The 24,525-nt window shown below is 37.7% G+C and overlaps 1 protein-coding gene across 3 annotated transcripts in view; it reads left to right on the top strand.

Moving 5' to 3' along the window:
• The first annotated feature begins 876 nt into the window (after window positions 1-876).
• The window catches only part of LOC111146790 (integrator complex subunit 8), a 49,459-nt gene continuing 25,810 nt past the window's right edge, over window positions 877-24,525 (top strand). Inside the window, exons 1-13 of one of the 3 annotated variants that reach the window (XM_022502470.1) lie at window positions 878-1,158; window positions 2,375-2,549; window positions 4,128-4,268; window positions 4,785-4,856; window positions 5,806-5,857; window positions 6,734-6,916; window positions 10,940-11,047; window positions 12,374-12,529; window positions 15,360-15,460; window positions 15,876-16,017; window positions 21,822-21,892; window positions 22,252-22,427; window positions 23,558-23,691. In XM_022502470.1, the coding sequence (XP_022358178.1) occupies window positions 1,029-1,158; window positions 2,375-2,549; window positions 4,128-4,268; window positions 4,785-4,856; window positions 5,806-5,857; window positions 6,734-6,916; window positions 10,940-11,047; window positions 12,374-12,529; window positions 15,360-15,460; window positions 15,876-16,017; window positions 21,822-21,892; window positions 22,252-22,427; window positions 23,558-23,691 (1,641 nt within the window). In that variant the 5' untranslated portion in view covers window positions 878-1,028. Of the gene's footprint in view, window positions 1,159-2,374; window positions 2,550-4,127; window positions 4,269-4,784; window positions 4,857-5,805; window positions 5,858-6,733; window positions 6,917-10,939; window positions 11,048-12,373; window positions 12,530-15,359; window positions 15,461-15,875; window positions 16,018-21,821; window positions 21,893-22,251; window positions 22,428-23,557; window positions 23,692-24,525 lie in introns of all 3 variants that reach the window. The other 2 variants (XM_022502472.1, XM_022502471.1) reach the window with 2 other exon arrangements.

Below are 24,525 nucleotides of genomic sequence, written 5' to 3'. Positions count from 1 at the left end.
ACCCTTGTGGGGCTCCCTGCTCAGTGGGGAGGCTGCTTCCCCCTCTGTCCTTCCCCTCCTTGTGTTCTCTCTTTCATAAATAAAATCTTTAAAAGCTCACTTGCATTATCTCATTTACCTGATTATCTAACTTAACTGTGTTATCTCAAGCTCTGCTTTGAATTCTCTTATCAACCCTAAGATTAGGTACAAATATGGAAACTAAAGCTCAGAGAGGTTAAACAGCTTAACCTAGACGAGTTTGCACTCTTTACACAGAGCGTGTGCATGATCTATGAATACACTTTCCCAGATTTTAATTGTTAATTAAAAAACACATTACAGAATGGCGGTAAATGTAAAATGGGATTAACAATACCTCTAGCTGGGATATCAAAAGGATTAATTGAGCGCTAAATATTGAGAGCTAGTCCTGAGAAGTAACAGAAAAGCTGGATCTCACTGTGGGGCATCATTCTGTCATCTTTCGGGGAAGGGTGGTCAGGGACGCTAGTGCCCAAGCCAGGAGGGCGCCTCCACCGAGCGCACCTAAGTGGGAGGAAATCTAGGAAATGGAAAAGGGGAAATTGAAGGCACCGAAGACAAGATTTGCCTGGATCACAGTTTACACGCGTAGTCTTCGCTGTCTTTTGAGGACATTGACGGCCGCTGTAATCCTGGATGAGGCTGTTCCATTTTCTCGCTGGTAATCTCCCAAGGAAGGGGGAAAGCCCACCTGCGACCCAGCTTCTTCGCCAGTAGTCTTCCACCGCGACCGGGGAGGAGGCGTGATCTAAGGGCTGGCCCCGCCCCATCTCGACAAGTCGAACAGCGATTGGTCCGGTGGCGCGGCGGTGGCGTAAGGAGGCGGGCTTAAGCGCCCCAGCTCCTGCTGGGCCGCGTCGCCATTTTGAGTTGTGTGGGTTTTCAGGACGTACTGAGTGTGGCTTCGCCGCGGGAGGTTCCGTAGATCACAGGCCAGAGGCACGCGTCCGAGTGTCAGGTTGGAGCCGGGAAGCGTCCCTGGGGGTAGCGGCGGCGGGGGCAGGATGAGCGCGGAGGCGGCGGACCGGGAGGCGGCCACCTCCAGCCGGCCCTGCACCCCGCCGCAGACCAGCTGGTTCGAGTTCCTGCTAGAGGAGTCGCTGTTGGAGAAACATCTGCGCAAGCCCTGCCCGGGTAAGCGCGGCGCCTGCACCCCGAGGGGACGGGGACCCGGCCGCGGGCGCCGCCCGCCTGGCTCTCAGGACCCGCATCTCCTCGGCCACGAAGCTGCGGGCCCGGGAGGCGTGAACCCGTGTGGAGTTGTGGACCGGCACCCTCGCTAAGCTTTCAGCATCCCAGAGCCGGGGCACTGCCGTGGAGGGCTTGAAAACCCAAAACCGAGGCCCTCCTGCCTCTCGCGCCCTTGGCCCTTTTACTGTTTGCGGTTTTAGCATCTGCGACATGGTCGTGTAAGATTGCGTGGGCTGGGGAGGCTGGCTCGGACACACCCCTGCAGAACGCCGGCCTGTGATCAATTTGGAGCGGGCGAAAAATTGCTGTACACACACACGTACATATATACACACATACATACATATAGATACCCATATATTTGTATATTCTGCAGTTGAGCTGTGAATTAAAATGAGAAAATCTCCCAAGAGTAGGAAATGCTGTGCAGTTGTAACATGGTTGTTTAATGATGATCAGGATTAATATCCCAGTTAATGAGTGCTGTTAGGGAAGGAGGAAAACTCCAGGTGTGTCTGGAAAGAGGTACTGGCATGAAAAGGTAAGTTTCTTGAATAGTATTCTGCTCCTAAAGTTCATAAAGATGTAACTTGCTCTGTCTACATCAGCTTAACTATAGAGACAACTCTGCCAGAAGTTAATGGTTTCACTCGGGCAGTTTTCCTGCCTGTATCATATTATATTTTAATTTTTTGCTTTTCATACACTTACTGAGTGCTTTCTGGGTGCCAGGCTTAATGCTTCTCATCTGTTATCTCATTTAATTCAGCGTTCATAATCTCAGGTATCTTCTGTTTTGCATTGATGGAAACAGGTGCAGAGAGGTAACTTGATGAAGGTCGCGCTAATTGTTAAAACAGTTCTAAAGATGACATGGCTTTCCTGTAATTAACATCGGTTATTTGCTGATCTAGAAACCTGTAACCATTATGTTCTTACTCTACAGGTGTTTTCTTCTGCACCAGTCTCCTGCACTTTCTCCTTACCGCTCTTTCTCTCCGCTGTAATCCCCAAGCATACTTCTTAGAAATCATATTCCTTAGTTATTTTAACTACACAGCTGTTGGGGTTCTTTCTGTGGCCAGAAACCAGTACAGGGAAACCATTTGCATCTTCATAATTAAAACTTTTAAGATTTTTTTTTTTTTTTGCATCCTAGATCCTGCACCAGTTCAACTTATTGTTCAGTTTTTGGAACAGGCTTCCAAACCTTCAGTGAATGAGCAAAACCAGGTGCAACCTCCGCCTGATAACAAGAGAAATCGTATTTTAAAACTACTTGCTCTTAAAGTTGCTGCACATTTGAAGTGGGATTTAGACATATTAGAGAAAAGGTATACGGTATTTAAAAGAAGTCTATTTTTGAACTACTATTTAGATATTTTGGATTATTTCTTATGTATGCTTATGATAACCAGCCCTTAAAGTACAAATTATTCCATATATGTGTATTCCATATATGTGTATGTATATACACATATATATATTATTTATTTAAAGATTTATTTTAGGGGCACCTGGGTGGCTTAGTTGGTTAAGTTGCCGCCTTTGGCTCAGGTCATAATCCCAGAGTTGTAGGATCCAGCCCCAAACTGGGCTCCTTGCTCAGTGGAGAGCCTGCTTCTTCCTCTCCCTCTGCCACTCTGCCTACTTGTGCTCTCTGTCAAATGAATAAATAAAGTCTTTAAAATATATGTGTTTGTGTGTATGTTTATGTATTTTAGAGAGGGAATTCGTGGGCGGAGAGGGAGAGAATCTCAAGCAGACTCCCCGCTGAGCTCTGAGCCAGATCCCACAACCCTGAGATCATGACCTGAGCTGAAAACCAAGAGTCGGATGCCCAACTGACTCTGCCACCCCAGTGCCCCTTCTTTTTTCCCCAAATAACAATATCATGAACATTTCCCCATTTTGGTTTTTTTGGAGATAATTCCATCATGTGGAGAATTTATTAACTGTTCTTCCGTTGATATTTAGTTTATTTCTACATTTTCACTCTAATAAGTCAGAGCCTTAAATATCTTTGTCCTTAAATTTTATCAGAATTTTTGGTTATGTCCTTAGTACAGATTATTAAATTGCTGACTGAGGTGGTATAAACATTTTTAAATCCCATGATGTGTAGTTGCAGATTGCATTTCAAGAGCGTTGTACTAGTTTATGCTCTCATTGGTAGTCTTTAAACACTTTTTCACCAACCTTCTGCAGCGTCAAGCATTAGAATTAAAGGAAAGAATTCTTTAATCTGAGGAAGATAATAGGCTGGAGGTGTATCAAGAGATAGTGATGTGTACAAAGAAAGTATGGTATATATGATACAGGTGGAAATTGAACACTGATGGAATATTTGATAAGCAACTGAAAACTTTTTAGATGTGAAATTAATACTGTGACTGTGTTAATTTTTTAAAGTTTTATTTAAGTCCTCTCTGCATGCAAGGTGGGGCTCAAACTCATGAACCCAAGACCAGGAGTCACATGCTCTTCTAACTAAGCCAGCCAGGCACCCCCCCCCCCCCCCGTTCAGTTAATTTTTTGGAGATCTGTTCTGAAACACTTAAGGAAGACCTGATTTAATGTTAAAAATTTGCTTCACAATAGTATAGGAAGAAGGGAAGTAGGAATAGAGATGAGACCAGATTAGCCATCAGCTGATAATTGTTGAAACTAGATGATGGCACATATTGGTTCGTTATATTCTTACTACTTTTGTGTATGTTTAAATTGTTTTCATAATGAGATTTAAAAAATATTTTGAAATTTAGTATTTCTGTGTAAGTTGTTGAGACAGGTGAATAAAATAGCCCTGTGGATTTAGTCCTTTAGCATTTTAATTATGTTCAGTGAAAATACTGAATTGTGCATTTTATGCCTTTTATGCAGACATTAACCTTTTACTTCTTTCTTTTAAGTTTGTCTGTTCCAGTATTGAATATGCTACTAAATGAATTGCTCTGCATCAGTAAAGTTCCTCCTGGGACAAAGCATGTGGACATGGATCTGGCCACTTTACCTCCAACCACTGCCATGGCTATCCTTCTCTACAACAGATGGTAAATTTTTTCATAGACCTAAAATGTGTTGGGCAGCCTCTTTTTAATTGCACTCTGGCCTTCAAGGGTATGCCTTTTTTTTTTTTTTTTTTTTAAGATTTTTTTTTATTTATCAGAGAGCACAAGCTGGGGAGTAGGGAGGAGGCAGAGGAAGAAACAGACTCCCCACTGAGCAGGGAGCCTGAATTGGGGTTCTACTCCAAGACCCTGGCCCAGATCATGGCGTGAGCCAAAGGCAGACACTCAACTGACTAAGCCACTCAAGTGCCCCTCGGGTATGCTTTTAAGGGTCCCCTATAACCTAGAGGTCTCTCAGAGGATCTTGTAAACTGTGAGTCTGATGGTGGAGAAAATTGATGACTGCATAGTTGAGCATTCTGATAAAAATGTGGATGATTTATGAAATTTTTATCTGAATTAAAACTTGGGATAATTTATAATACAAATGTTCTAAGGAGTACTTGAAAAAATAAACAACATTTATAACGTATTAAATTTTCTTTTTTTTGTCTTCAGGGCAATTAGGACAATTGTTCAAAGTAGTTTTCCTGTCAAACAGGCAAAACCTGGACCTCCTCAGTTAAGTGTGTAAGTTGGCAGATATGACCCTTTGTTGGCACTTTTTTCATCAGAGTTAAAAAATTTTTTTCTTGCAAATTTTTATTTAAAAACCCGTGGTACAGAAGGTGTAGAGTAGAACCCAGAGGGCAGAAGGCTTGCATCCAGGTAGGTTTGAAGGAGTTGGAAGGGTAAGAGAATCAGGTAGGGCTCTGGACATCTAGAATAGAGAGCTCTAGAAAGATGGTAGGAGAGGGCGCTTTGTGAATCGTGCCTTTCATCTTTGGTGTTAGCTCATCTGCTCCAGAGTATTAAGATTTCTTCATATAATTAAATTTATGTGAAGGTGTATTTGTTCTGTACATGGAGAAATTGTCTTAATATGTAAAATTGATAGGAGTCTGAAAATTAATTACTGAATTTATCTGTATGTGGAGTTTTAAACCTAATACTTAAAATTTAGATAGTTTACCCAAATTTGGGGCTCGAGAGCATAGTTTCTAACTTGATATAAATGAGCTTTTGCTGCCAGTAAGTTTTAGTTTTAAATTGAGAATTATTATTTTTTTAAACACAAAGCACATGGGAAAATAGTGGTTAAATAAGCATCATAATTGAGCTTTTGTGGGTTTTTTTGTTCAATTTTTTTAAAGATTCATTCATTTTAGAGTGTGCAGGTGGGGGTAGGGGCGGAGGGAGAGATTCTTCAGACTCCCTGCTTAGCCCTGAGCTTGACTCAGGGACAGATCCCAGGACCCTGAGATCATGATTTGAACAGAAATCAAGTTGTTGGATGCTTAACCAACTGACTGCCCAGGTGCCCGAGTTTTTATTTTTTTATTTATCTTTAAGCATGAAAAGAAATAGCATTAAAAACATTTTTATTTCAGTTCCAGCTCACGTTGAATAATGCTCTGACGCTTAGACTTTATAGTCCTTTGAGTAACATTTGATTCTTTTCAATCATTTTATCTTTTAGTATGAATCAGATGCAACAGGAGAAAGAGCTAACAGAAAATATTTTGAAAGTAGTGAGTATTGGCATCAGTTACACTTTCATATTTCCGGGTTGCATGGCAGAGTATGTTCACGTGCTGCTTATAACCTTAAGTATATGAGGATTGGCAAGGTCTAGAAGCAATGACATTTCGGTTTTTACTGTTAGAACATAGTTTGGTAATAATTGTAAATTGTATAGCTATTCAGTGTTAATGGTGGTGCTTTACCAATTTTTTGTCGAATTGTCATGATACTTGAGATTAGAGAAATCACTCCTTTAGTGATATTTTTATATTTAATATTTCCCAGAATTCTATAATAAGCACATACTACTTAAATTTTAAAATTACTTCTACAGTCAGGAAGATGTAGCAGTTACTTTTTAAATCTAGTTAATATAAAAGTAGAAATATGGGAGTTACCATAATTTAAAAGTGATCTCTGTAATTCTTTAACACCTACAGTGTGCCAGAGATATGCAGGGAAGATAAGAAACCTTCTGTATCTATATCTGTATAAAATTAACATGTTCTGTAGTATTTTGAATGTGGAAGAAAAAAACCTGCATTATTTTATTTTTGTTACTAATGCCTACTAAATGGCTGTCAGTGATGCATACAAATATTTCTGGAATAAATCAGTGGAAACAAATCTTTTAAAGCATTTTTCTTTCAATTTTCTATTAAAAAAAAATCTTTCCACTTCATATTTTCTAATTTCAAAATAGGAACTTTTACTGTATTTTTTAAAATTCAAGATAACAATCTCAACAGATCTAATTGCACTCCTGTGTTAAAAAAATTTTTTAATAGCTTAGTACAACAAGCTACTGAGTATCCTGTAAATATATTTTAGTTGATTTTCTGTGATTTCTGTATTTTAATAATTCTTTTATTGAATTCTTATAGCTAAAAGAGCAAGCTTCTGATTCTATTTTGGTGCTAGAGGCAGCCCTTAAATTAAACAAGGATCTTTATGTCCACACGATGAGAACACTAGATTTATTGGCAGTGGAGCCAGGTATGGTAAATGGAGAAACGGAGAGTTCTACCGCTGGATTGAAAATCAGAACCGAGGAGATGCAGTGCCAGGTATTTATCGCTGTGTTTAATCAATGTGTGGCAAATTTTTGGAAGACCTTAAGTGAGATCATTCTAGCGTTATTAATTTCTGCTTTTGTCTCTCTGATTTTGACTTAAGATGCTGTTTAAAACTTTGCATCATATTTATTTTTTGAAAGATTTGAGAGAGAGCATGAACACATGCACAAGTGGGGGGCCTTGGGGAGATGGGAGAGGCAGAGGGAAAAGCAGATTTCCCGCTGAGCAGGAAGCCCAGTTCTGGGCTCCATCCCAGGACCCTGGGATCATAACCCAAGCCAACCGCAGATGCTTAAACGACTGAGCTGCCCCAGCACCCTTTTGCATCGTATTTAATTTGTAAATTTTATAAGACTTAAATTTTCCTAAAAGAAATGGAAGGGAAATTTTGTTTGATTTATCACCTCTGAAATTGCTTCCCCGTCGTGTTTAGGGAACAAGAGTTTAAATATTGAGAATGCAGTGAGCATGCAACTCATTTTACAGTTAATTTATATTATTAGATAATTAAACCAAAAAACCCCCCTGCAAAACAAATACTATGCTTTGAAATATGTAGGCTCGTGGAGAAAGTAATTAGTTTTTTAAGGATCTTAAGGTTGTCTGCTTTCTGTAACTCTGGGCTCTAATCCCTTTGACAGGTTTTAGTTGATGTGAGGAATTATGTATTCATGTTGTCTTTTTCTCTGTTGGATTGTAAACTTTCTGAGGTGTCTCTTTTTAATGTGTATTTCGCACCTTCTTCACTTTTAGCACAGAATCTTGAGTATGATAGAAATTTTAAAACTTTCGAGAACCGCCTAAAGAGGGCCATGAGGATAGCGCATTTTATATTCTGTGTTCTTTTCTTTGTGTGGGTTGGCATGTTGTCGTTTTTTTTTTTAAAAAGTTTGGTAGAAGGGAATAATGAAACAAGATGGGATCGGGCGGGAGACAGACCATAAGAGACTCTTAATCTCACAAAACAAACAGAGCTGCTGGGGGTTGGAGGGGTATGGAGAGGATGGTTGAGTTACGGACATTGAGGAGGGTATGTGCTATGATGACTGCTGTGAAATGTGTAAGCCTGATGATTCACAGACCTGTATGCCTGGGGCAAATAATACAATATATTTTAATAAAAATAATTAATGAAAAAAAATCGCAACAGTTTAGTAGTTTATTTTTAAAAAATTAAAGTAAACTTTAAGTCAACCACTCTTGAGTGTAAGTCTCATGCCCTACCAACTGTGCCAGTGAGGTGCCCTTGCATGATTGCTTTAATCACTCTTTCCCATTCTGAAATGGGCAAGAATAACCATAATTTGCGGGGTACCTTTTCAGATTAGCTGGTTACAGAATTGAGGGTAGTCAGTTTTTCAGTGCCTGATGAGATGGAGGTCATAGTTGGAATAGGAGTAGCGAGGACTGACAATTGGTAACTTCTTTAAATTGTTAATGAAACTTGCATGTAGCAAGGCTTCTGGTACGTAGTATCTTACAATCACTGAGAGTCTGTTTAAAGATTATTGGTAATACTTCTGATTTTCACCGTAGACTGGGTGATATAACATGAAAACCAGAACTCTTAACAAAACATCTCAGTGTGCTAGGTAAACTATCAGATATTCTCTTAGTTACATAGCTGAGTCCTGATTCTGTGTCTTGAATGGCAAATTAGTAGCAATATTCACTTCCTGGCATTGTAATATTTAAAGTGCATTCTTTGTATTACTAAAATTTGCCTGACCTAAAAGGAAAAAATCTTTACATTCATTCCCCTGTAAATCTGAAAGTATTTACTTTCTTTTAGGACTGCTTTATTATCAGGCTTTTTGTTTTTAACCTATTGACTATCTCTTGATTATAGAATTTAAACTTGTTTTATTTTTTTAATTGGGAGTTCAAGCTCATGTCCGTGGGATCAGGAGTCATATGCTATACTGAGCCAATCAGGTGCTTCTAGAATTTAAACTTGTTTTAATGGAGGTGCCTGGCTGGCTCAGTTGGTGGAGCATGTGACTCATGTTACTAAGTTGGAGCTCCACCTTGGGTGTAGAGATTACTTAAAATCTTAAAAAAATTAAAAAAACTTGTTTTGATGGCTAGTTAATATAGTTATACTTAAAAATACCTTTTTGGTATCTTGTACTCTGTCTTTATCTGGAAAGGGGAATTACATGAAACTCTAATATGTATGTGTGCGTATGTGTATAAATATCTGTATATCCATTTCCTTTTTTTTTTTTTTTTTTTAAACTTCTTTAGCACCCCTTTGCTCCAGGTGTGAGGAAGCACTCTAGAATGAAAATCAGCCAGACATTTAATGGGGACTAAATAGTGGAAAGCAGTATCCTAGAGGTGGAGAATTCATCCTGATTAGCTCAAGAAGACGGAATGTATATATATATATTGCATAAAAGTAAAGCATAGTTCTAATGCATATCAGACTGTTACAGCTTAGGAGTTTAGGGGAGACATAAGTACCCATTGGCTAAGGCTGGTTTTGTGTAGATGGAAATAAAGGGTGTGGAATGAAGTTTATTTCTAGGATCTGATATGGGTGGGAAAATGAAAAGGCTGGTGTGGTTGAAATCAAAGAGAGTGAGAGATTTGGAGGGAGAAGTTAATCTAGATTCTGAGACCCTTAATGATAATTTCTCCTACTTGGGGGAATAATTTGAAGACTTTTTTTTTTTTTTTTAAGATTTTATTTATTTGACAGAGAAAGACATCACAAGTAGGGAGGCAGAGAGAGAAGGGGAAGTAGGCTCCCCGTCGAGCAGAGAGCCCTATGTGGGGCTCGATCCCAGGACCTTGAGATCATGACCTGAGCTGAAGGCAGAGGCTTAACCCACTGAGCCACCCAGATGCCCCATTTGAAGACTTTTTAAAGAAAGATCTGTCTGGGTGCCTGCATGGTTCAGTTGGTTGAGTGTCTGACCTATGGTTTCTGCTTGGGTCATGATCTCCAGGTTGTGGGTTGAGCCCCACAGCATGCTCAGCACAGAGTCTGCTTGAGATTCCCTCTCCCTCCTTCAAATAAACCTTAAAAAAAAAATTCAGATTTGTCAGCGATGTGTAGAATAAACTTGAAACAGGATATAAGGAGCTGTAGGGATCTGGATTTGAGCCTGGGCTCTGCCAGTACTTGGTTATATACCTGTAACCAGACATTGTCACTTTCTGGGCCTTGTTCCTGTTCAGAAAATGTTCAGGTTGGGTTCAATAATCTGAGTCTTTGAGTTCTGCATTTGGTGAATCTAGGCATGAATTTAAAAAGGTTCTTGAGGAAATAAAGAGATTCTATTAGTACTTTTCCTGTTGTTTTTTTCCTATTGTTTATAGTTCAAATTTCTTACTCTTTCACTCTGGCCATTTAGTTGCTCTTCCCCACTTTAAAGAGAGTGGAGATTGGGCCTCCTGGGTGGCTCAGTTAAGCGTCAAACTCTTGGTTTTGACTTAGGTCATTCTCTCCCTCTGCCCCTTCCCCTACTTGTGCACACTCCTGGCGCGCGCGCTCTCTCTCTCTCTCTAAAATAGGGTCTTAAAAAAATAAAAGAAGTAGAGATGGTAGAGAATCCATTATGATGGTGGACGTAGCAACGGTGATAGTAACATCTAGTTTCCAGCGGCAGCCCTAGCAAGAGTATAGCTTGTTGCTGCTCTCAGTGTAGTGCTGGTGGCCACGGGTGTTAAGAGCTTTGGAGTCTAGTGTTGAGATGGCTGCAGTGCTCACTAGGTCACTTTGGGCTCTCATCTGGCTTCTTGCCTCCCTTGCCCCTTTTGTTTTCCAAGCCTGATTCTTTGGCCCATTAATTCTAAAGGTCACCTGAAATCTTAAGAGTTAAATCTATTTTCTGCTTAAATCAGTCCACTGGATTCTGTTGCTTGTGACTAAGAATGTTGTTTCATTGCTCACTGAAATTCTTTTTCTTATATATGTACCTGTGTTTTGCTGAGATAAACATAATTTTGTGTTTTGTTAGCTCTTAAAAATGAAAAGTTATTAAACAAATTTCATTACCATTTTAGGTGTGTTATGATTTGGGTGCAGCTTACTTCCAGCAGGGCTCTACGAATTCAGCTGTCTATGAAAATGCCAGAGAGAAGTTTTTTAGAACCAAAGAACTAATTGCAGAGGTAAGTATAGTGATAACAGGCACAAGATAATCAGTCCTTAAAAAGTCCATTTATTTTTTGGCTTTTTCTGATGATAATAAAAACAAGTATTCATTGTAGTACATTTGGTAAGTTTTAAAAAATACTGAAAACATTTTGAAAATCTGTAATACTACTGCTTAGAAATTACCCCTGTTGTCATTTTAGTTTATTTTCTTCCTATTTTCATTCTTTGTTTTTATACGGATAAGCTTACACTGACTATATTTACCATATTGTTACCATGCCTAAGTCTTTGGATAGACACTTAAATGTATTCTCTTCTCCTGTATAGATGAGCTGTGATTTACTTCATTTCCCTAATATTTGGGCATTTATGTTTGCTACTTTTATTTATTGTAAGGCTATGATACTTCTGTCTCCAAGCATAAGTTTTTGTTTGGTTCAATATCAAGTCAATGGTTACTAAATTTGTAAAGGCTGTGAAACATAAAACCAAGTTGCTTTCCAGGTACATTTCTCTCAGGGTACTCTCATCTGCAGTGCAGTGTGTTTTTCCTTTTTCTTTCCCTTCCAGTTGCTAATTTGGTTGGGTGAAATAACAGTAACTTTAAAACATTTGCATTTCCTTAATTCTTAGTAAGGGTGAACTTTTTCATGTTTATCACTTGCATTTTTATTTGTATGATTCTGGCAACTGCATTTTGAAGTATATAACTAGGTTTTTATGTGCTTGGTGCCTAGACAAATTCCTATTTCAGTCTCTCCTCATCAGAGAAATTGATTAAATGTTCAAGAGATTTACTTTAAATCTATTCTAGACCTGTCGGGAATTCCCATTTTCCTTTGTCCAGGCATTCATCAGATTTGTTCTCCTCTTATGTTTTCTTAAGTATCTTAAGTTGTTTTTTAACAGTATTAGCGTTTTGCCAATATCTTAATTGTCATATCTACTTAGAGTAATGACATCTGCCTTTTGTATATTGGTCTGAAAACTAAACCAGGAGTCAGCAAACTTTTGTAAAAGGCCAAATAATAGATACTTTAGCCTTTGTGGGCTATATTCAGTTTATGTTGCATATACTCATTTTTTGCTGTGTTTTTTGTTTTTGTTTTTTTCCTTTACAACCTTAAATGTGGTTCTTAGCTCATGGGATCTACAGAAATTGGCCACAGGCCAGATTTGGCCTGTGAACACTAGTTTGCTAACTCGTGCTAATTTTTTATGGTTCCTCCATCTCTGAATTTTCCATTACATTTTCTTGTACTGTTAAAATGCATTGAGTGGGTACTGGACTGTTGTTTTTGTTACATTGATGGATAATGATGTATACTTCTTATTTGCAGATAGGTTCATTATCTCTTCATTGTACCATAGATGAGAAGCGGTTAGCGGGCTATTGTCAAGCATGTGATGTTCTTGTACCTTCTTCTGATAGTACCTCTCAACAATTGACTCCATATAGTCAAGTCCATATTTGTTTGAGATCTGGCAACTATCAGGTAAGATGTATGATAGGGATGTAATAGGGTAGTTGAAAAGTTTTGGAAATCAGAGCTGAGTTCAAAATCTGGCATCACCATTTATCAGTTGTATGATTTGGGGCAAGTAAAACAGATTGACCTCTAAAATGGTGGTAATAGTTAACTCATTTCATAGGCTCCCTATGACTATCAAGTGAGAAGTTATAGTTTATAAACTAAGCAGTGCCTTATACAAATATTGACTCATTTTGATAATATCCTCTCTTAAAGGTCAAGAATTTGCCCATATTAAGTAAAATTTTTTTTTTTAAGATTTTATTTATTTGACACAGAGAGAGAGAGCTCACAAGTAGGCAGAGAGGCAGGAGAGAGAGAGGGGGAAGCAGGCTCCCTACTGAGCAGAGAGCCGGATGCAAGGCTTCATCCCAGGACCCTGAGATCATGACCTTAGCTGAAGGCAGAGGCTTAATCTGCTAAGCCACCCAGATGCCCCTTAAGTAAATTTTTAAAGAAACTCTGTAAGGAGAACTTTTAATTTTTTAAATTAAAAGTAGAGAATTGTTAGTTTTGTGGACCCTTAAGTCTTGTGTCTGACTTAAAAGTATGGCCTTATAGCCCAGCCTTGTTAGTCACTGCAGATCTTAAGACTGAAGAAGAAAGTGACCAAAGTGATGTTGGTAGTTTTGGATGGTCTCTTACACAGCTTGCTTTACCAACGAGTGTGGTTGTTACCTCAGTTTTACCCATGCAAAGGGCTTAAATTAGTCTTGAGATTTTTATTGTCTCCTTTGGGTATATATTTTTAGTTTTATAATGAAAATCACTGGGAATTAGCATTTGTAGTTTTAAAATCTTTATTGGAAAGCTTTCTTTCTAGAAAATGAATAGTGCCTTCATGTTAGCTCAAAGCAGGAGTCATGAAATGACAAAGCTATAGCATATCTTTAGTTTTGTCTCCACAAATAGGCTTTTAACCGAGCTTTTTATTTTTAAATTAATTTTTTAAAAAAGATTTTATTTATTTGAGAGAGAATGAGAGAGCACAAGCAAAGGAGAGAGGGAGAAGCGGGCTCCCTACTGAGCAGGGAGCCTGATGAGACCTTCGATACCAGGACCCTGGGATCCTGAGCCAAAGACAGATGCTTAACCGACTGAGATACCCAGGTGCTCCTCAGCCGAGCTTTTTAGTTCACTCTTAAATAGAATTGATTTTTTTTTTTTACCCCCACAGAAAATAAGAGCAGGGATAGTATTTCCTCCCCCACCTCTGCCCCCTTTTCAAATTCTGCTTTGCCTTGGGGAAGAAAACTAAACATTCTTAAGGACAGATTAGATACAGATGGATTTATATAGACATCTTTTAGTTATATATCCCTAGTACAGGCTTATGGAGGGTGGAAATCAGTTACAGTAAGATTCAGAATCTTAGGGAACTCTCTGGGGTGGTAAACCTTTGTAAACAAGACCTTAGAAATAGTACTCATGGATAGGCATATGTTAACTGTGAATATAATGAAAAGCCAACATTTATAAATCAGAAGGTATTGTAATGAGTAGCTGGAAAGAAGAAAATAACAATTTTATTACAACTCTGAAATTTATCACTTCAGTTATATATACAGGAGTATCGTAGAAATCATATTTAGCCTGGTTTTAAAAATAGGGTTCTATTTATATAAACTCTGTAGTTTTTGTGCTGATCGTGTAGTTATTTGGTGGTGCCTGGGTGGCTCACTTAAGCTCCATTAAGTCCCAACTTCTGATTTCCGCTCAGGTCGTGACCCTGGGCTGGTGGGATCTGAGCTGCGTTCCATGTTTTGACTGCCCTGGGAGTGAGCTTAAGTGAGCCTACTTGAGATTCTCTCTCCCTCTCCCCACTCTACCCCCAATGAGTGAATGAATGAATTAATGAATATAGTTATTTGAACAGCTATAAAAAATGTGTCTTCTCGCATGTGGGAAAAGGCTGTCTTGCTTGTGTGTAGGCCTACACTGTTCATGTTTTGCTATGGACAGTGCTTGCCCCCTAGTTGTGAAACCACCTTGGTCAGTACTTTTTTGATGGTGACAGCTGATTAGCTTTAAATGTTTCCAGAAATCCTCTTCCCTATCTCCATGTGTTACCACTCTTTTCAACCCTTCTCTTAAATTGCTTTATCACTCCTTTCTTCTCCTCTTCAATTGCTTGATTAAGAGCTGAGACAAAGTCTGTATGGAGTGATACAGGTATTTTCTGTAATTCACTAATGACTATATTTTAAACCATTTAAATTTATTATAATTGTTTCTTTGTGTGCTTTTTCCAGCTCAGTTATTTTAACTGTTTTAATATTTTTAAAAGTTTGTTTTATGAACCTATGTTTAAAGTGGATGAGAAGAATTTTTACAACTTTTTTTTAAGGGTTTAAAAATTTATTTGAAGGAGAAAGTGAGTGAGCACAGAGGGAGAGGGAGAGGGAGAAACAGACTCCCCACTGAGCAGGGCTTGTCCCAGGACCCCAGGATCATGACTTGAGTCACCCAGCACCCTGAATTTTTACAACTTCTAATAATGTACCTGGATTGCTTCTGATTGATTGATTTTTCCTTTACCTCTTATTTTTGGTTCATGATCTTCAGTTTGAAAGGGCAGAATTTGGGGGGTGGTGGGTGGCTGTTTTTATCCTCAATCTAATTTTAAAGTTTTAGAAAAGATTTTCCTAGTAAGGTGATTTTCTTTCCTAGTTTCATGATTTTCTTCAATATATATTTTCCATTATAGAAAGACTCTTTTTTCTTTTTGGAAAGACTTTTAAAGAAACTTTGCCAGAATTTTTGAACTGGATGCAATTTTATGTCTGTGTTCTAGGATGTAGTAAAGATTTTCATTGAAGATAACTTAACCTTCAGTTTACCTATCCAGTTCCGGCAGTCAGTACTAAGGGAACTCTTCCAGAAAGCACAACAGGGGTAAGTAAGTAAATTGAAGAATTACTTTCTTATTTTTGGATGAAAGAGCAAGTGCACTTTGGTTTTATCAAAAATAACCTCCAAATTACCTATAAGACTGTGACTGTTTCACCTTTATTAGTAAATGGGAAATTAACACAGTCGGAGGAGCCACATTAATGTTCATCTAATCCACTTTAAAAGCACTTGGGAAAAATTAGCAGAATTTGGTTCTGTTACCTAAGCTGTAACTAAATCGTCCCTTCACAGATTTAAAACTTTTCTGTTCTGCTCTATCCCCACCCTTGACATGTGCCTGAATAACCTAAAATTTTACCTCTCAAGGATAAATAACTCATTCTTGCCAATTTGGTTTTGTAATATCTACCTTTTATTAAAAAGAATGTATTAGTGGATCTACTTTTGTATTCTACAGAAATGAAGCTCTAGATGAAATCTCTTTTAAAGTCTGTGCCTGTAACACAGTCCGTGATATATTGGAAGGTAGAGCGATTAGTGTTCAATTTAACCAGCTATTTCTTAGACCTAATAAAGAGAAAATAGACTTTCTTCTTGAGGTAAGACACTTTTTCCCTTTTTTAATTTGTAATTTTGCTGTAAACTTACCAGTGACCTCTTAGTTGTCAAATCCAGTGCCCTCTTTTCTCTCTTCATCTGACTTGCCGGTGTTGGATACTCCTGACAGACGGTGCTCTCCGTCCTTATCATCTGCTAAAGCTCTTTGCTGATTCCCAGTACCAAGTTTTCCTTGGTTGTTCCTTGACGTCTCTTTTGCCCTCCCTTTAGTGTTTCTGTTTACAGTAGTTTTGTTTTTGGCTCAGTTATTTCATACCATTTTTGAATTCTTATTTAAAGCTTCAGTCACATGTTGACTAAACATTCCCAAGTCATAACTCTAACCTCTTCTGTGAGCTCCAGAATCCGTGTTTTTGTTGAATCTTTCTACCTCTTTAACTGTGTTAATATAACAGACATTGAGAGAAATATAGAAAGCACAGTTAATACCAACTTAGTTCCAAAAATACAACATTGCCAACACTCTAGAAGTCCTTTTTATTTTTATTTTTTTTAAAGATTTTATTTATATATTTAACAGAGAGACTGTGAGAGAGGGAACACAAGCAGGGGGAATGGGAAAGGGAGAGCATTGTTCCTGCTGAGCAGGGAGCCCAATGTGGGGCTTGGGGCTCGATCCCGGGATCATGACCTGAGCTAAAGGCAGACGTTTTACAACTGAGCCACCCAGGTGCCCCTAGAAGTCCTTTTTATGCCCCTTACCAAACCCTCTCTCCATCTCCCCTTGAGGAAACCACTATCCTGCCTTTTGTGATAATTTTTTTTTCTTTTCTTTATAGTTATGTCACCTTTATATGTACCCTAGAGAATATTCTTTAATTTGCCTTTTTCAAACTTTATAGAAATGAAATCATACAAAATGTATTTCTTTTCCTTCATTAAAGAATGTTTATCAGATTTTTTTCTAAGTTGTATGCATTTATAGTTGACTTTTTTATTGCTGTAAGATGTTAGCCGCTTAATATATTGTTTGTAACTATTTTCTATCTTTTCATCTTGTTGATGGCTTTCTTTGCTATGCAGAAGCAGATGTAGGCACAATTTGTTTTTTGTTGCCCTTGCCTTTGGAGTCCGCTCCAAAAAAAAAAAAAAAAAAAAATCATTAAGACTGAGGTCAAGGAGTTTACCACCTATGTTTTCTCATAGTTTTACGGTTTCAGGTCCATTATTCAAGTCTTTGTCCATTTTGAGTTAATTTTTGTACGTGGTGTACAGCAGTGGTCTACTTTCAATTCTTTGTATGTTGCTGTCCAGTTTTTCCAGCACCATCTGTTGAAGAGGATTGTCTTTTTCCCCACTATTTTCCTGCTTTGCGAAAGATTAATTGACCATATAATTATAGGTTAATTTCTAGGCTTTCTGTTCCGTTCTGTTAATATGTGCCTGTTTTTGTGCCAATACCATACTCTTCTGATTAATATAGCTTTTGATTACTATACCTTTGTGTTTTTTGTTTGTTTTGTTTTGAGATTTTATTTCTTTATTTGACAGAGAGGATGAGAGAGGGAACTCAAGCAGGGGGAGTGGGAGAGGAAGAAGCAGGCTTCCCACTGAGCAGAGAACCCACTACGGGGCTCGATGCCAGAGCCCTGGGATCATAACCTGAGCCGAAGGCAGCTGCTTAATGACTGAGCCACCCAGGGGCTCTGGTTACTATAGCTTTGTAATAGAAGTTGAAATCTGGAATTGTGATGCTTTGCTTTTCTTTTTTTAAGACTGCTTTGGCTTATCAGGGTGGGTGTGTGTGTCTGTGTCTGTGTGTTTCCATACAAATCTTAGGATTGTTCTAGTTGTGTGAAAAATGCTGTTGGTATCTTGATAGGAATCGCAGTAAATGGCGTAGATTGCTTTGGGTAGTATAAACATTTCAATAGTACTTGTTTTTCTGATCCATGAACATTTCTTTCCATTTCTTTATGTCATCTTCGTCTGTCCCAGGACCCTGAGATCATGACCTGAGCCAAAGGCAGACGCTTAACCACTCTAAGCCACCCAGGCACCCCAAATTTTTAAATTTTTAAAAAATTTTAATTCCAGTTAACATACAGTGTTATATTCGTTTCAGGTGTACAATATAGTAATACAGCAATTCCATGTATTATCCATTGCTCATCAAGATAAATGTACTCTTAATCCCTCTCACCTTTTTCATCCATCTTCCCACGTACCTCCCCTCTGGTAGTCCTCTAGATATTCTGTGTAGGTAAGAGTCTGTTTTGGTTTGTCTCTCTTTTTTCATTTGTTTTGTTTCTTAAACTCCACATATAAGTGAAATCATATGCTATTTATCTTTCTCTGAAGCTTAGCTTCATACTCCCATTCCATCTACATTGTTACAAATGGCAAGATTTCATTCTTTTTTATGGCTGAGCAATATTCTGTTGTATCTATACACATCTTATCCATTCATCTATCATAGGACGTTTAGGCTGCTTCCATAGTTTGGCTATTGTAAATAATGCTTAAGTAAACATGAGGTTTATCTATCCTTTTGAATTTAGTGTTTTTGTATTCTTGGAGTAATTACCCAGTAGTGCAATTACTGAATTGCATGGTAGTTCAGTTTTTAATTTTTTGAGGAATCTCTATCCTGTCTTCTGTGGTAGCTGCAGAAATATGTTAATTTTAAGGGTTAAACTACTTTGGCTTGCTTGTAGTAAACTCAGCTAAGTCATGACTTTTTAAAAAATTAAGATATAATTGACATGTAACATTATATTTTAGGTATATGTTCACTTTTTAAAACCTATTGCAGGATTTAGTTTGTGATATTTTAAGGTGTTTTACATTTGTGTATGAAGTTGATATAGCTGTTTTTTTTTTTTTTTTTTTTTTCATGTCCTTCCTTTGATTTTGGTACCAAGGTCATACATACCTCATAAATAAATTGAGGGACCTTTTTTCCTTGCCTGGAAAAGTTCTCTCCTAAAAATGAACTCATTGCTTCTTTAAGTGTTTGGTAGAATTTACCAATGAAATATTTGGGCCTGGAGATTTTTTGTGTGAGGGAAGATTTCTGGCATTGCTTCAGTTTCATCAGTAGATATAGAGTTACTGTATTTTTCCTGATTATCTTTAAGAGGTTTTTTTTTTTTTTTAAGAATTTGTACACTTAATCTGAAATTTTTTTTAAAAAGGCTCCATGCCCAGTGTGGAGCCCAATGCAGGGCTTGAACTCAAACCCTGAGATCAAGATCTGAGCCTGTGACCAAGAGTCAGACATTTAACCAGCTGAGCCACCCGGGTGCCCCCACCTCACCTACATTTTTAAGTTTATTATGTTTTTAAAATGGGTGGCTCATTTGGTTAAATGTCTGCCCTTGGCTCAGGTCATGATCTCGGAGTCTTGGGATTGAGCCCCATATTGGGTTCCTGCTCATTAGGGGAGTCTGCTTCTCCCACTACCCCTGCCCTCAACATGTACCCCCCCCCCCCCCTCTGCTTGGGCTTGCTTGCTCTCAAATAAATAAATAAAATCTTTTTTTTTTTTTTAAAGATTTTATTTATTTATTTGACAGAGAGAGATCACAAGCAGGTAGAGAGGCAGGCAGAGAGAGAGGAGGCAGCAGGCTCCCTGCTGAGCAGAGAGCCCAATGTGGGGCTCGATCCCAGGACCCTGAGATCATGACCTGAGCCGAAGGCAGCGGCTTAACCCACTGAGCCACCCAGGCGCCCCAATAAATAAAATCTTTTTTTTTTGTTTTTTTTTTGTTAGAGAGAGAGAGAGAGAGCAAGCACGTGGGAGCACAGGCAGACAGAGTGTCAGGCAGAAGCAGAGGGAGAAGCAGGCTCCCTGCCGAGCAAGGAGCCCGATGTGGGACTCGATCCCAGAATCCTGGGATCATGACCTGAGCCGAAGGCAGCTGCTTAACCAACTGAGCCACCCAGGCGTCCCAATAAATAAAATCTTTAAAGAAAATAAAATGTTTACAGCATTTTAGAGATGCCCCCATTTCATGTTTTAAGAACTGAGCTTAATTAACATATTTGTTATATTGCTTATCAGAAGTTAACACCCATTCCCTAAGTTTCTTGATAGGTGTACAATGTATCACTATGTATGAATAAGCTATTGTGAAAGCATATTCAGGTATTACTTCTACTAAGATCATTAGTATTTATAGTGTGGAGCAAAGTTATTGCTATGTATTTTGTACATCAAGATGTTCAGATGTGCTATATGCTGATTATTCATCTGAGCATAGTTCTTTTACAAGGCTGTTTCTGAGCATGGTACTTGAAAAATTACTATTTTTTTTCCTTTTTTAGAGAGGGAGGGAGAGAGGTGGGAGAGAATCATAAGGCGGCTCCACACCCAGCCTGGAGCCTGAAGTGGGGCTCGATCTCTCAATCCTGAGATCATGACCTAAACCTAAATGAAGAGTCTTGGACATTTAACCAACTGCGCCACCAAGGTGCTCCCTTTTGCCCCCCTTTTAATAACAGCCTTATTGAGGTAAAATCACATATCCTACTGTTCACCCATTTAAAAACTACAACCCAGTGATTTTTTAAGTATGTTCATAGATTGCGCAACTTACCACCTCAATTTCAGAACTTTTCATCCTCCCTCTTCTACCTCACAACAAAATTTCTTACCTGTTAGTAGTCATCCCTTATATTCCCTCAGTGGCCTTTGCCCCAGGCAACTACTAATCTAATTTTATCTCTGGATTTGCCTATTCTGGGTCTTTCATATAAAAGGAAATCATATGTGTGTCCCCCCCCTTTTTTTTTTTTAAGATTTTACTCATTTTAGAGAGAGAGTGTGTGAGTGTGAATGGGGGAGGGGCAGAGGGAGTGAGAAAATCCCAAGCAGACTCCACACTGAGTGCAGAGCCCAATACAGGGCCCTAATCCAGGACCTTGGGTCATGACCTGAGCCAAAACCAAGAATCATAACAAAACCTACCGAGCTACCCAGGCGCCCCCTTTGTGGCCCTTTCTTTTCTTTTCTTTTTTTTTTTTTAACCGACTTCTTTACTAAATGTTTTCAAGGTTCATCCATATTGTAGCATGTATCAGTGCTTCATTAGTTTTTGTGGCTGAATAATACTCCATAGAATGGATACATTTTTCATTGTTCATTTTATGTCTCCATCAGTTGATGGACTTTAGGGTTCTTGGCTATTATGAGTTCTTGGCTTTTAGTAATGCTGCTGTGAACATTGTTTTTTTGATAACATATTAGGGAATATTTGACAATTTCCATCAGTTAGGGACTTTTATAATGATGGCATTATTTTGGTTTATTGTAAGTAATATATGGGAGAAGTCTTAATCTGATAAATAAACTCAGAATATTAGGAGACTGTTATTTGTAGGTAACTAACATTTCCACAACTAGTTTTCCTTAATTTCACTCTTTATTTTTAAAACCTTGGTTATCTTCTTAATCATTGGTTCTGTATACTTTAGCTGTTACTGATCATTCAGCTATTTCAGATGAATCTTCTTTCACTTTTCTGACTGGAGCTACTGTAGAGTTTATCACCTCATAGACTTGGTTAACGTACTTTATACATTTTGGGAAAGCTTTATACCATGCTAGGTACGTTATTTTTTATATCATATAAACACCTGCCGTTGTTGAAATGATCATATTCCACTCCCTCTCCCCATAATGATTCTTATTTCACAGTCTCATTTTTTAAATTACTTAGGTAAATCTGTGATAAGTGTCTGAAGAAGGAGAACTTTGTTGTTTTTAAATGTAAACTTTTCAAACTGTAGGGTATGTTTTTTAAAGTGCCAATATTCAAATAAAAATTACTCAAATTCCTAGGTGTGTTCAAGATCAATAAATTTAGAAAAAGCTTCAGATTGTTTGAAAGGAAACATGGCTGCTTTTCTAAAGTAAGTGCTTTTTTTTTTCCTTCACTTTCAAGTTAGTCCTGTGAGAAAAATAACATTATTTTTTGTATATAACCTGCATGTTTTATAGCCAGGCAGTCCATTGAGAGCCAGTTAAGTTCAGATTTGTGTAGTGACACAAAATTTAGGATTTATATTAGTTACTCTTGTATATTTTGACACTGACTTCACAATTTTAAGTAAGGACCAAAAATATTTTAAAATATATTTCCAATATAATTATACAGTTCATGAAGTGGTAGCTTGTTAAATGGTTTATGAGTAAAGATTGGTTAATATGATTGCTTTTCCCAAACTAAATTATAAACTTTTTTTGTTTTACAATATTTTTACTGATCTAGGAATGTGTGTCTGGGGTTGGAAGATCTGCAGTATGTTTTCATGATTTCTTCACATGAGCTTTTCATTACATTGTTGAAAGATGAAGAACGAAAGCTACTTGTTGATCAGATGAGGAAGCGATCCCCTAGAGTAAATCTGTGCATTAAACCTGTAACTTCATTTTATGATATCCCAGGTTAGCTCTCTAGTCTGCTAGCGAAAATGTTGGCACATTTTGCCCCTCTATTCTATTTGCCCCTCAGTGTATTTGAGGATGCCCTATTGTTTTAATTTATACTTATGTCAGTAATTAATTAGAAATTTACCAGTCTTCTGTAGTCGTATTTCTGTCTAAGCATTAAGTGCCGAACTCTGCTGAGTCTATGGTTAATGGAGATTGAGGCCTAGTTACGTACGTACAAGATTCTAGCTGGGAAAATAGACCAAGGTGATTCTGCTGCTGCTGCTGTGTTCTTGGAGGTAAAAATGAGAGCTGGGAGGGGAGTGGTAAAGGGTTCTGAAACTCAAAAAAAAAAAAAGTACAGGTTCTCATGCGTTTCAATCTGCAGTGCTGTGTGATACTGTCTGCTGACTAAGCATTCCTCTTTGGCAACATTGCTATGTTTGCCTTATTTATTTGATGATTTTCTTCTATTTTTGCTTTTATATTATGGATACAAGTAGAAAATATTGTGCTCTTATTAAAAAACATAAGATTTAGAGCTTAATATATAGGTGAGACAGAATGCACTTAATTTAACAAAACAAAATTGTAGCTGCTTTGAACCTTACTAGGAAAAATGACATTAAGACCTAAAATGCTGGGAATGGATTAATGAAGACTGTATCTGAATGTCGAGTTGTAATTGGGGATTTTAATGATCTTCTTGGTTTTCTGGGAAGGTAGTGCCTCCACCTTCTCTTACTCTCCCTTTAAAAACCACATTTTTAGTATTTACTAAAACAAAAATATATTTACACATGCCTTTGTTAACACATTATGTTTGAAAGTAGGAGACTGTCTACATAAGTTAATTTTTCCATATATCCCACCTAGTTCTTTGAACCAGTTACTGATTTTTATCTTTGTTTATATTTTCATTGTATTTATTTATTAAATGCAGACAATACAAACTGTTAGGTTTTCTGTATGAGGATAGAATATGTAATTTATGTTGAATGAGTTCTGAAGATGAGAGCTGTTTCTCACTTATAATACTTAACAAACATACAATTTCTCTCAATGAATTATCATTCTTATATTTGTAGGATTAAGGATTTCTTTGAATTAAGTCATTATTGAAATGGAAATCTCTTCTTTCTTAGCTTCAGCAAGTGTCAACATTGGTCAGTTGGAGCATCAGTTGATACTGTCAGTGGATCCCTGGAGGATTCGACAGATTTTAATTGAATTACATGGTATGACTTCAGAGCGCCAGTTCTGGACAGTGTCTAACAAGGTTAGAAACCCTTTGTCAAGAACACCTAAGAAAATCACACTTATTTTCTGATGTAATTTATTTATTTTAGAAAAAATTTTATTTGTTAGAGCGTATGTGCACTAGTGTGGGAAGAGACTCCCTCCATAACTTCTAAAAATAAGTTTATGTCCTATTTATTGTCCTAGCATTTCCATATATTTTAAATAAAGCTGTAAGTATCTGTATAAGGAATATTCTTTATGCATTATGTAGCTGCTCCTTGCTATGAGCTTATAGAGTATTTTTGTTTTTATGAATACCCTCTTGAAGTCTAAAGCCTAAAGGTTGAAACTGATTCATTAAAACTTCTTTACGGGACGTTTTTTGCTTTATATGTTCATTTAAAAATGCCCAGCCAATGGATTTACCTGTTTCTGAGTTATCTATTTAAAAGCTTTCCTGCATGCAAAGTGTGCATGAAAATAACTTTTAGAACACCATTTCAGTGGAATGTAGCTAAAGATACAAGGGATACGGGAGAAATTAAAGTAGGATGGCAGTACTTCTAACTCACTGCGTACTTCTCTGCTGGAAATGTAGTAAAAGAGCAGCCAGAAGTTTATGTATATTTTATGGGATTTGAACATGTAAGTGCAGTGAGATGAAAGATTTCTCTGAACATTAGTGTTGGGCTTCATTAGTGTTGATGTTATTGTTAGTGCTCATTCTTACAGATGAAGAAGTGTAGCATAGTAAAGAGGGAGTTCTGATCTGACTGCCTGAGTTTGAATCCTGGCCTCTATCCTTACTAGCTGTATAATCAATCTTGGGCAAGTTATTTGACATTTGTGTGTTTTGCTTTTCTTATCTGTA

Source organism: Enhydra lutris, unplaced genomic scaffold (genome assembly GCF_002288905.1).
Source record: "Enhydra lutris kenyoni isolate GAN:26980312 unplaced genomic scaffold, ASM228890v2 scaffoldscaffold14, whole genome shotgun sequence".
In the NCBI taxonomy this organism is placed as follows: domain Eukaryota; kingdom Metazoa; phylum Chordata; class Mammalia; order Carnivora; family Mustelidae; genus Enhydra; species Enhydra lutris.
This window is presented reverse-complemented; position numbering and strand designations above follow the sequence as displayed.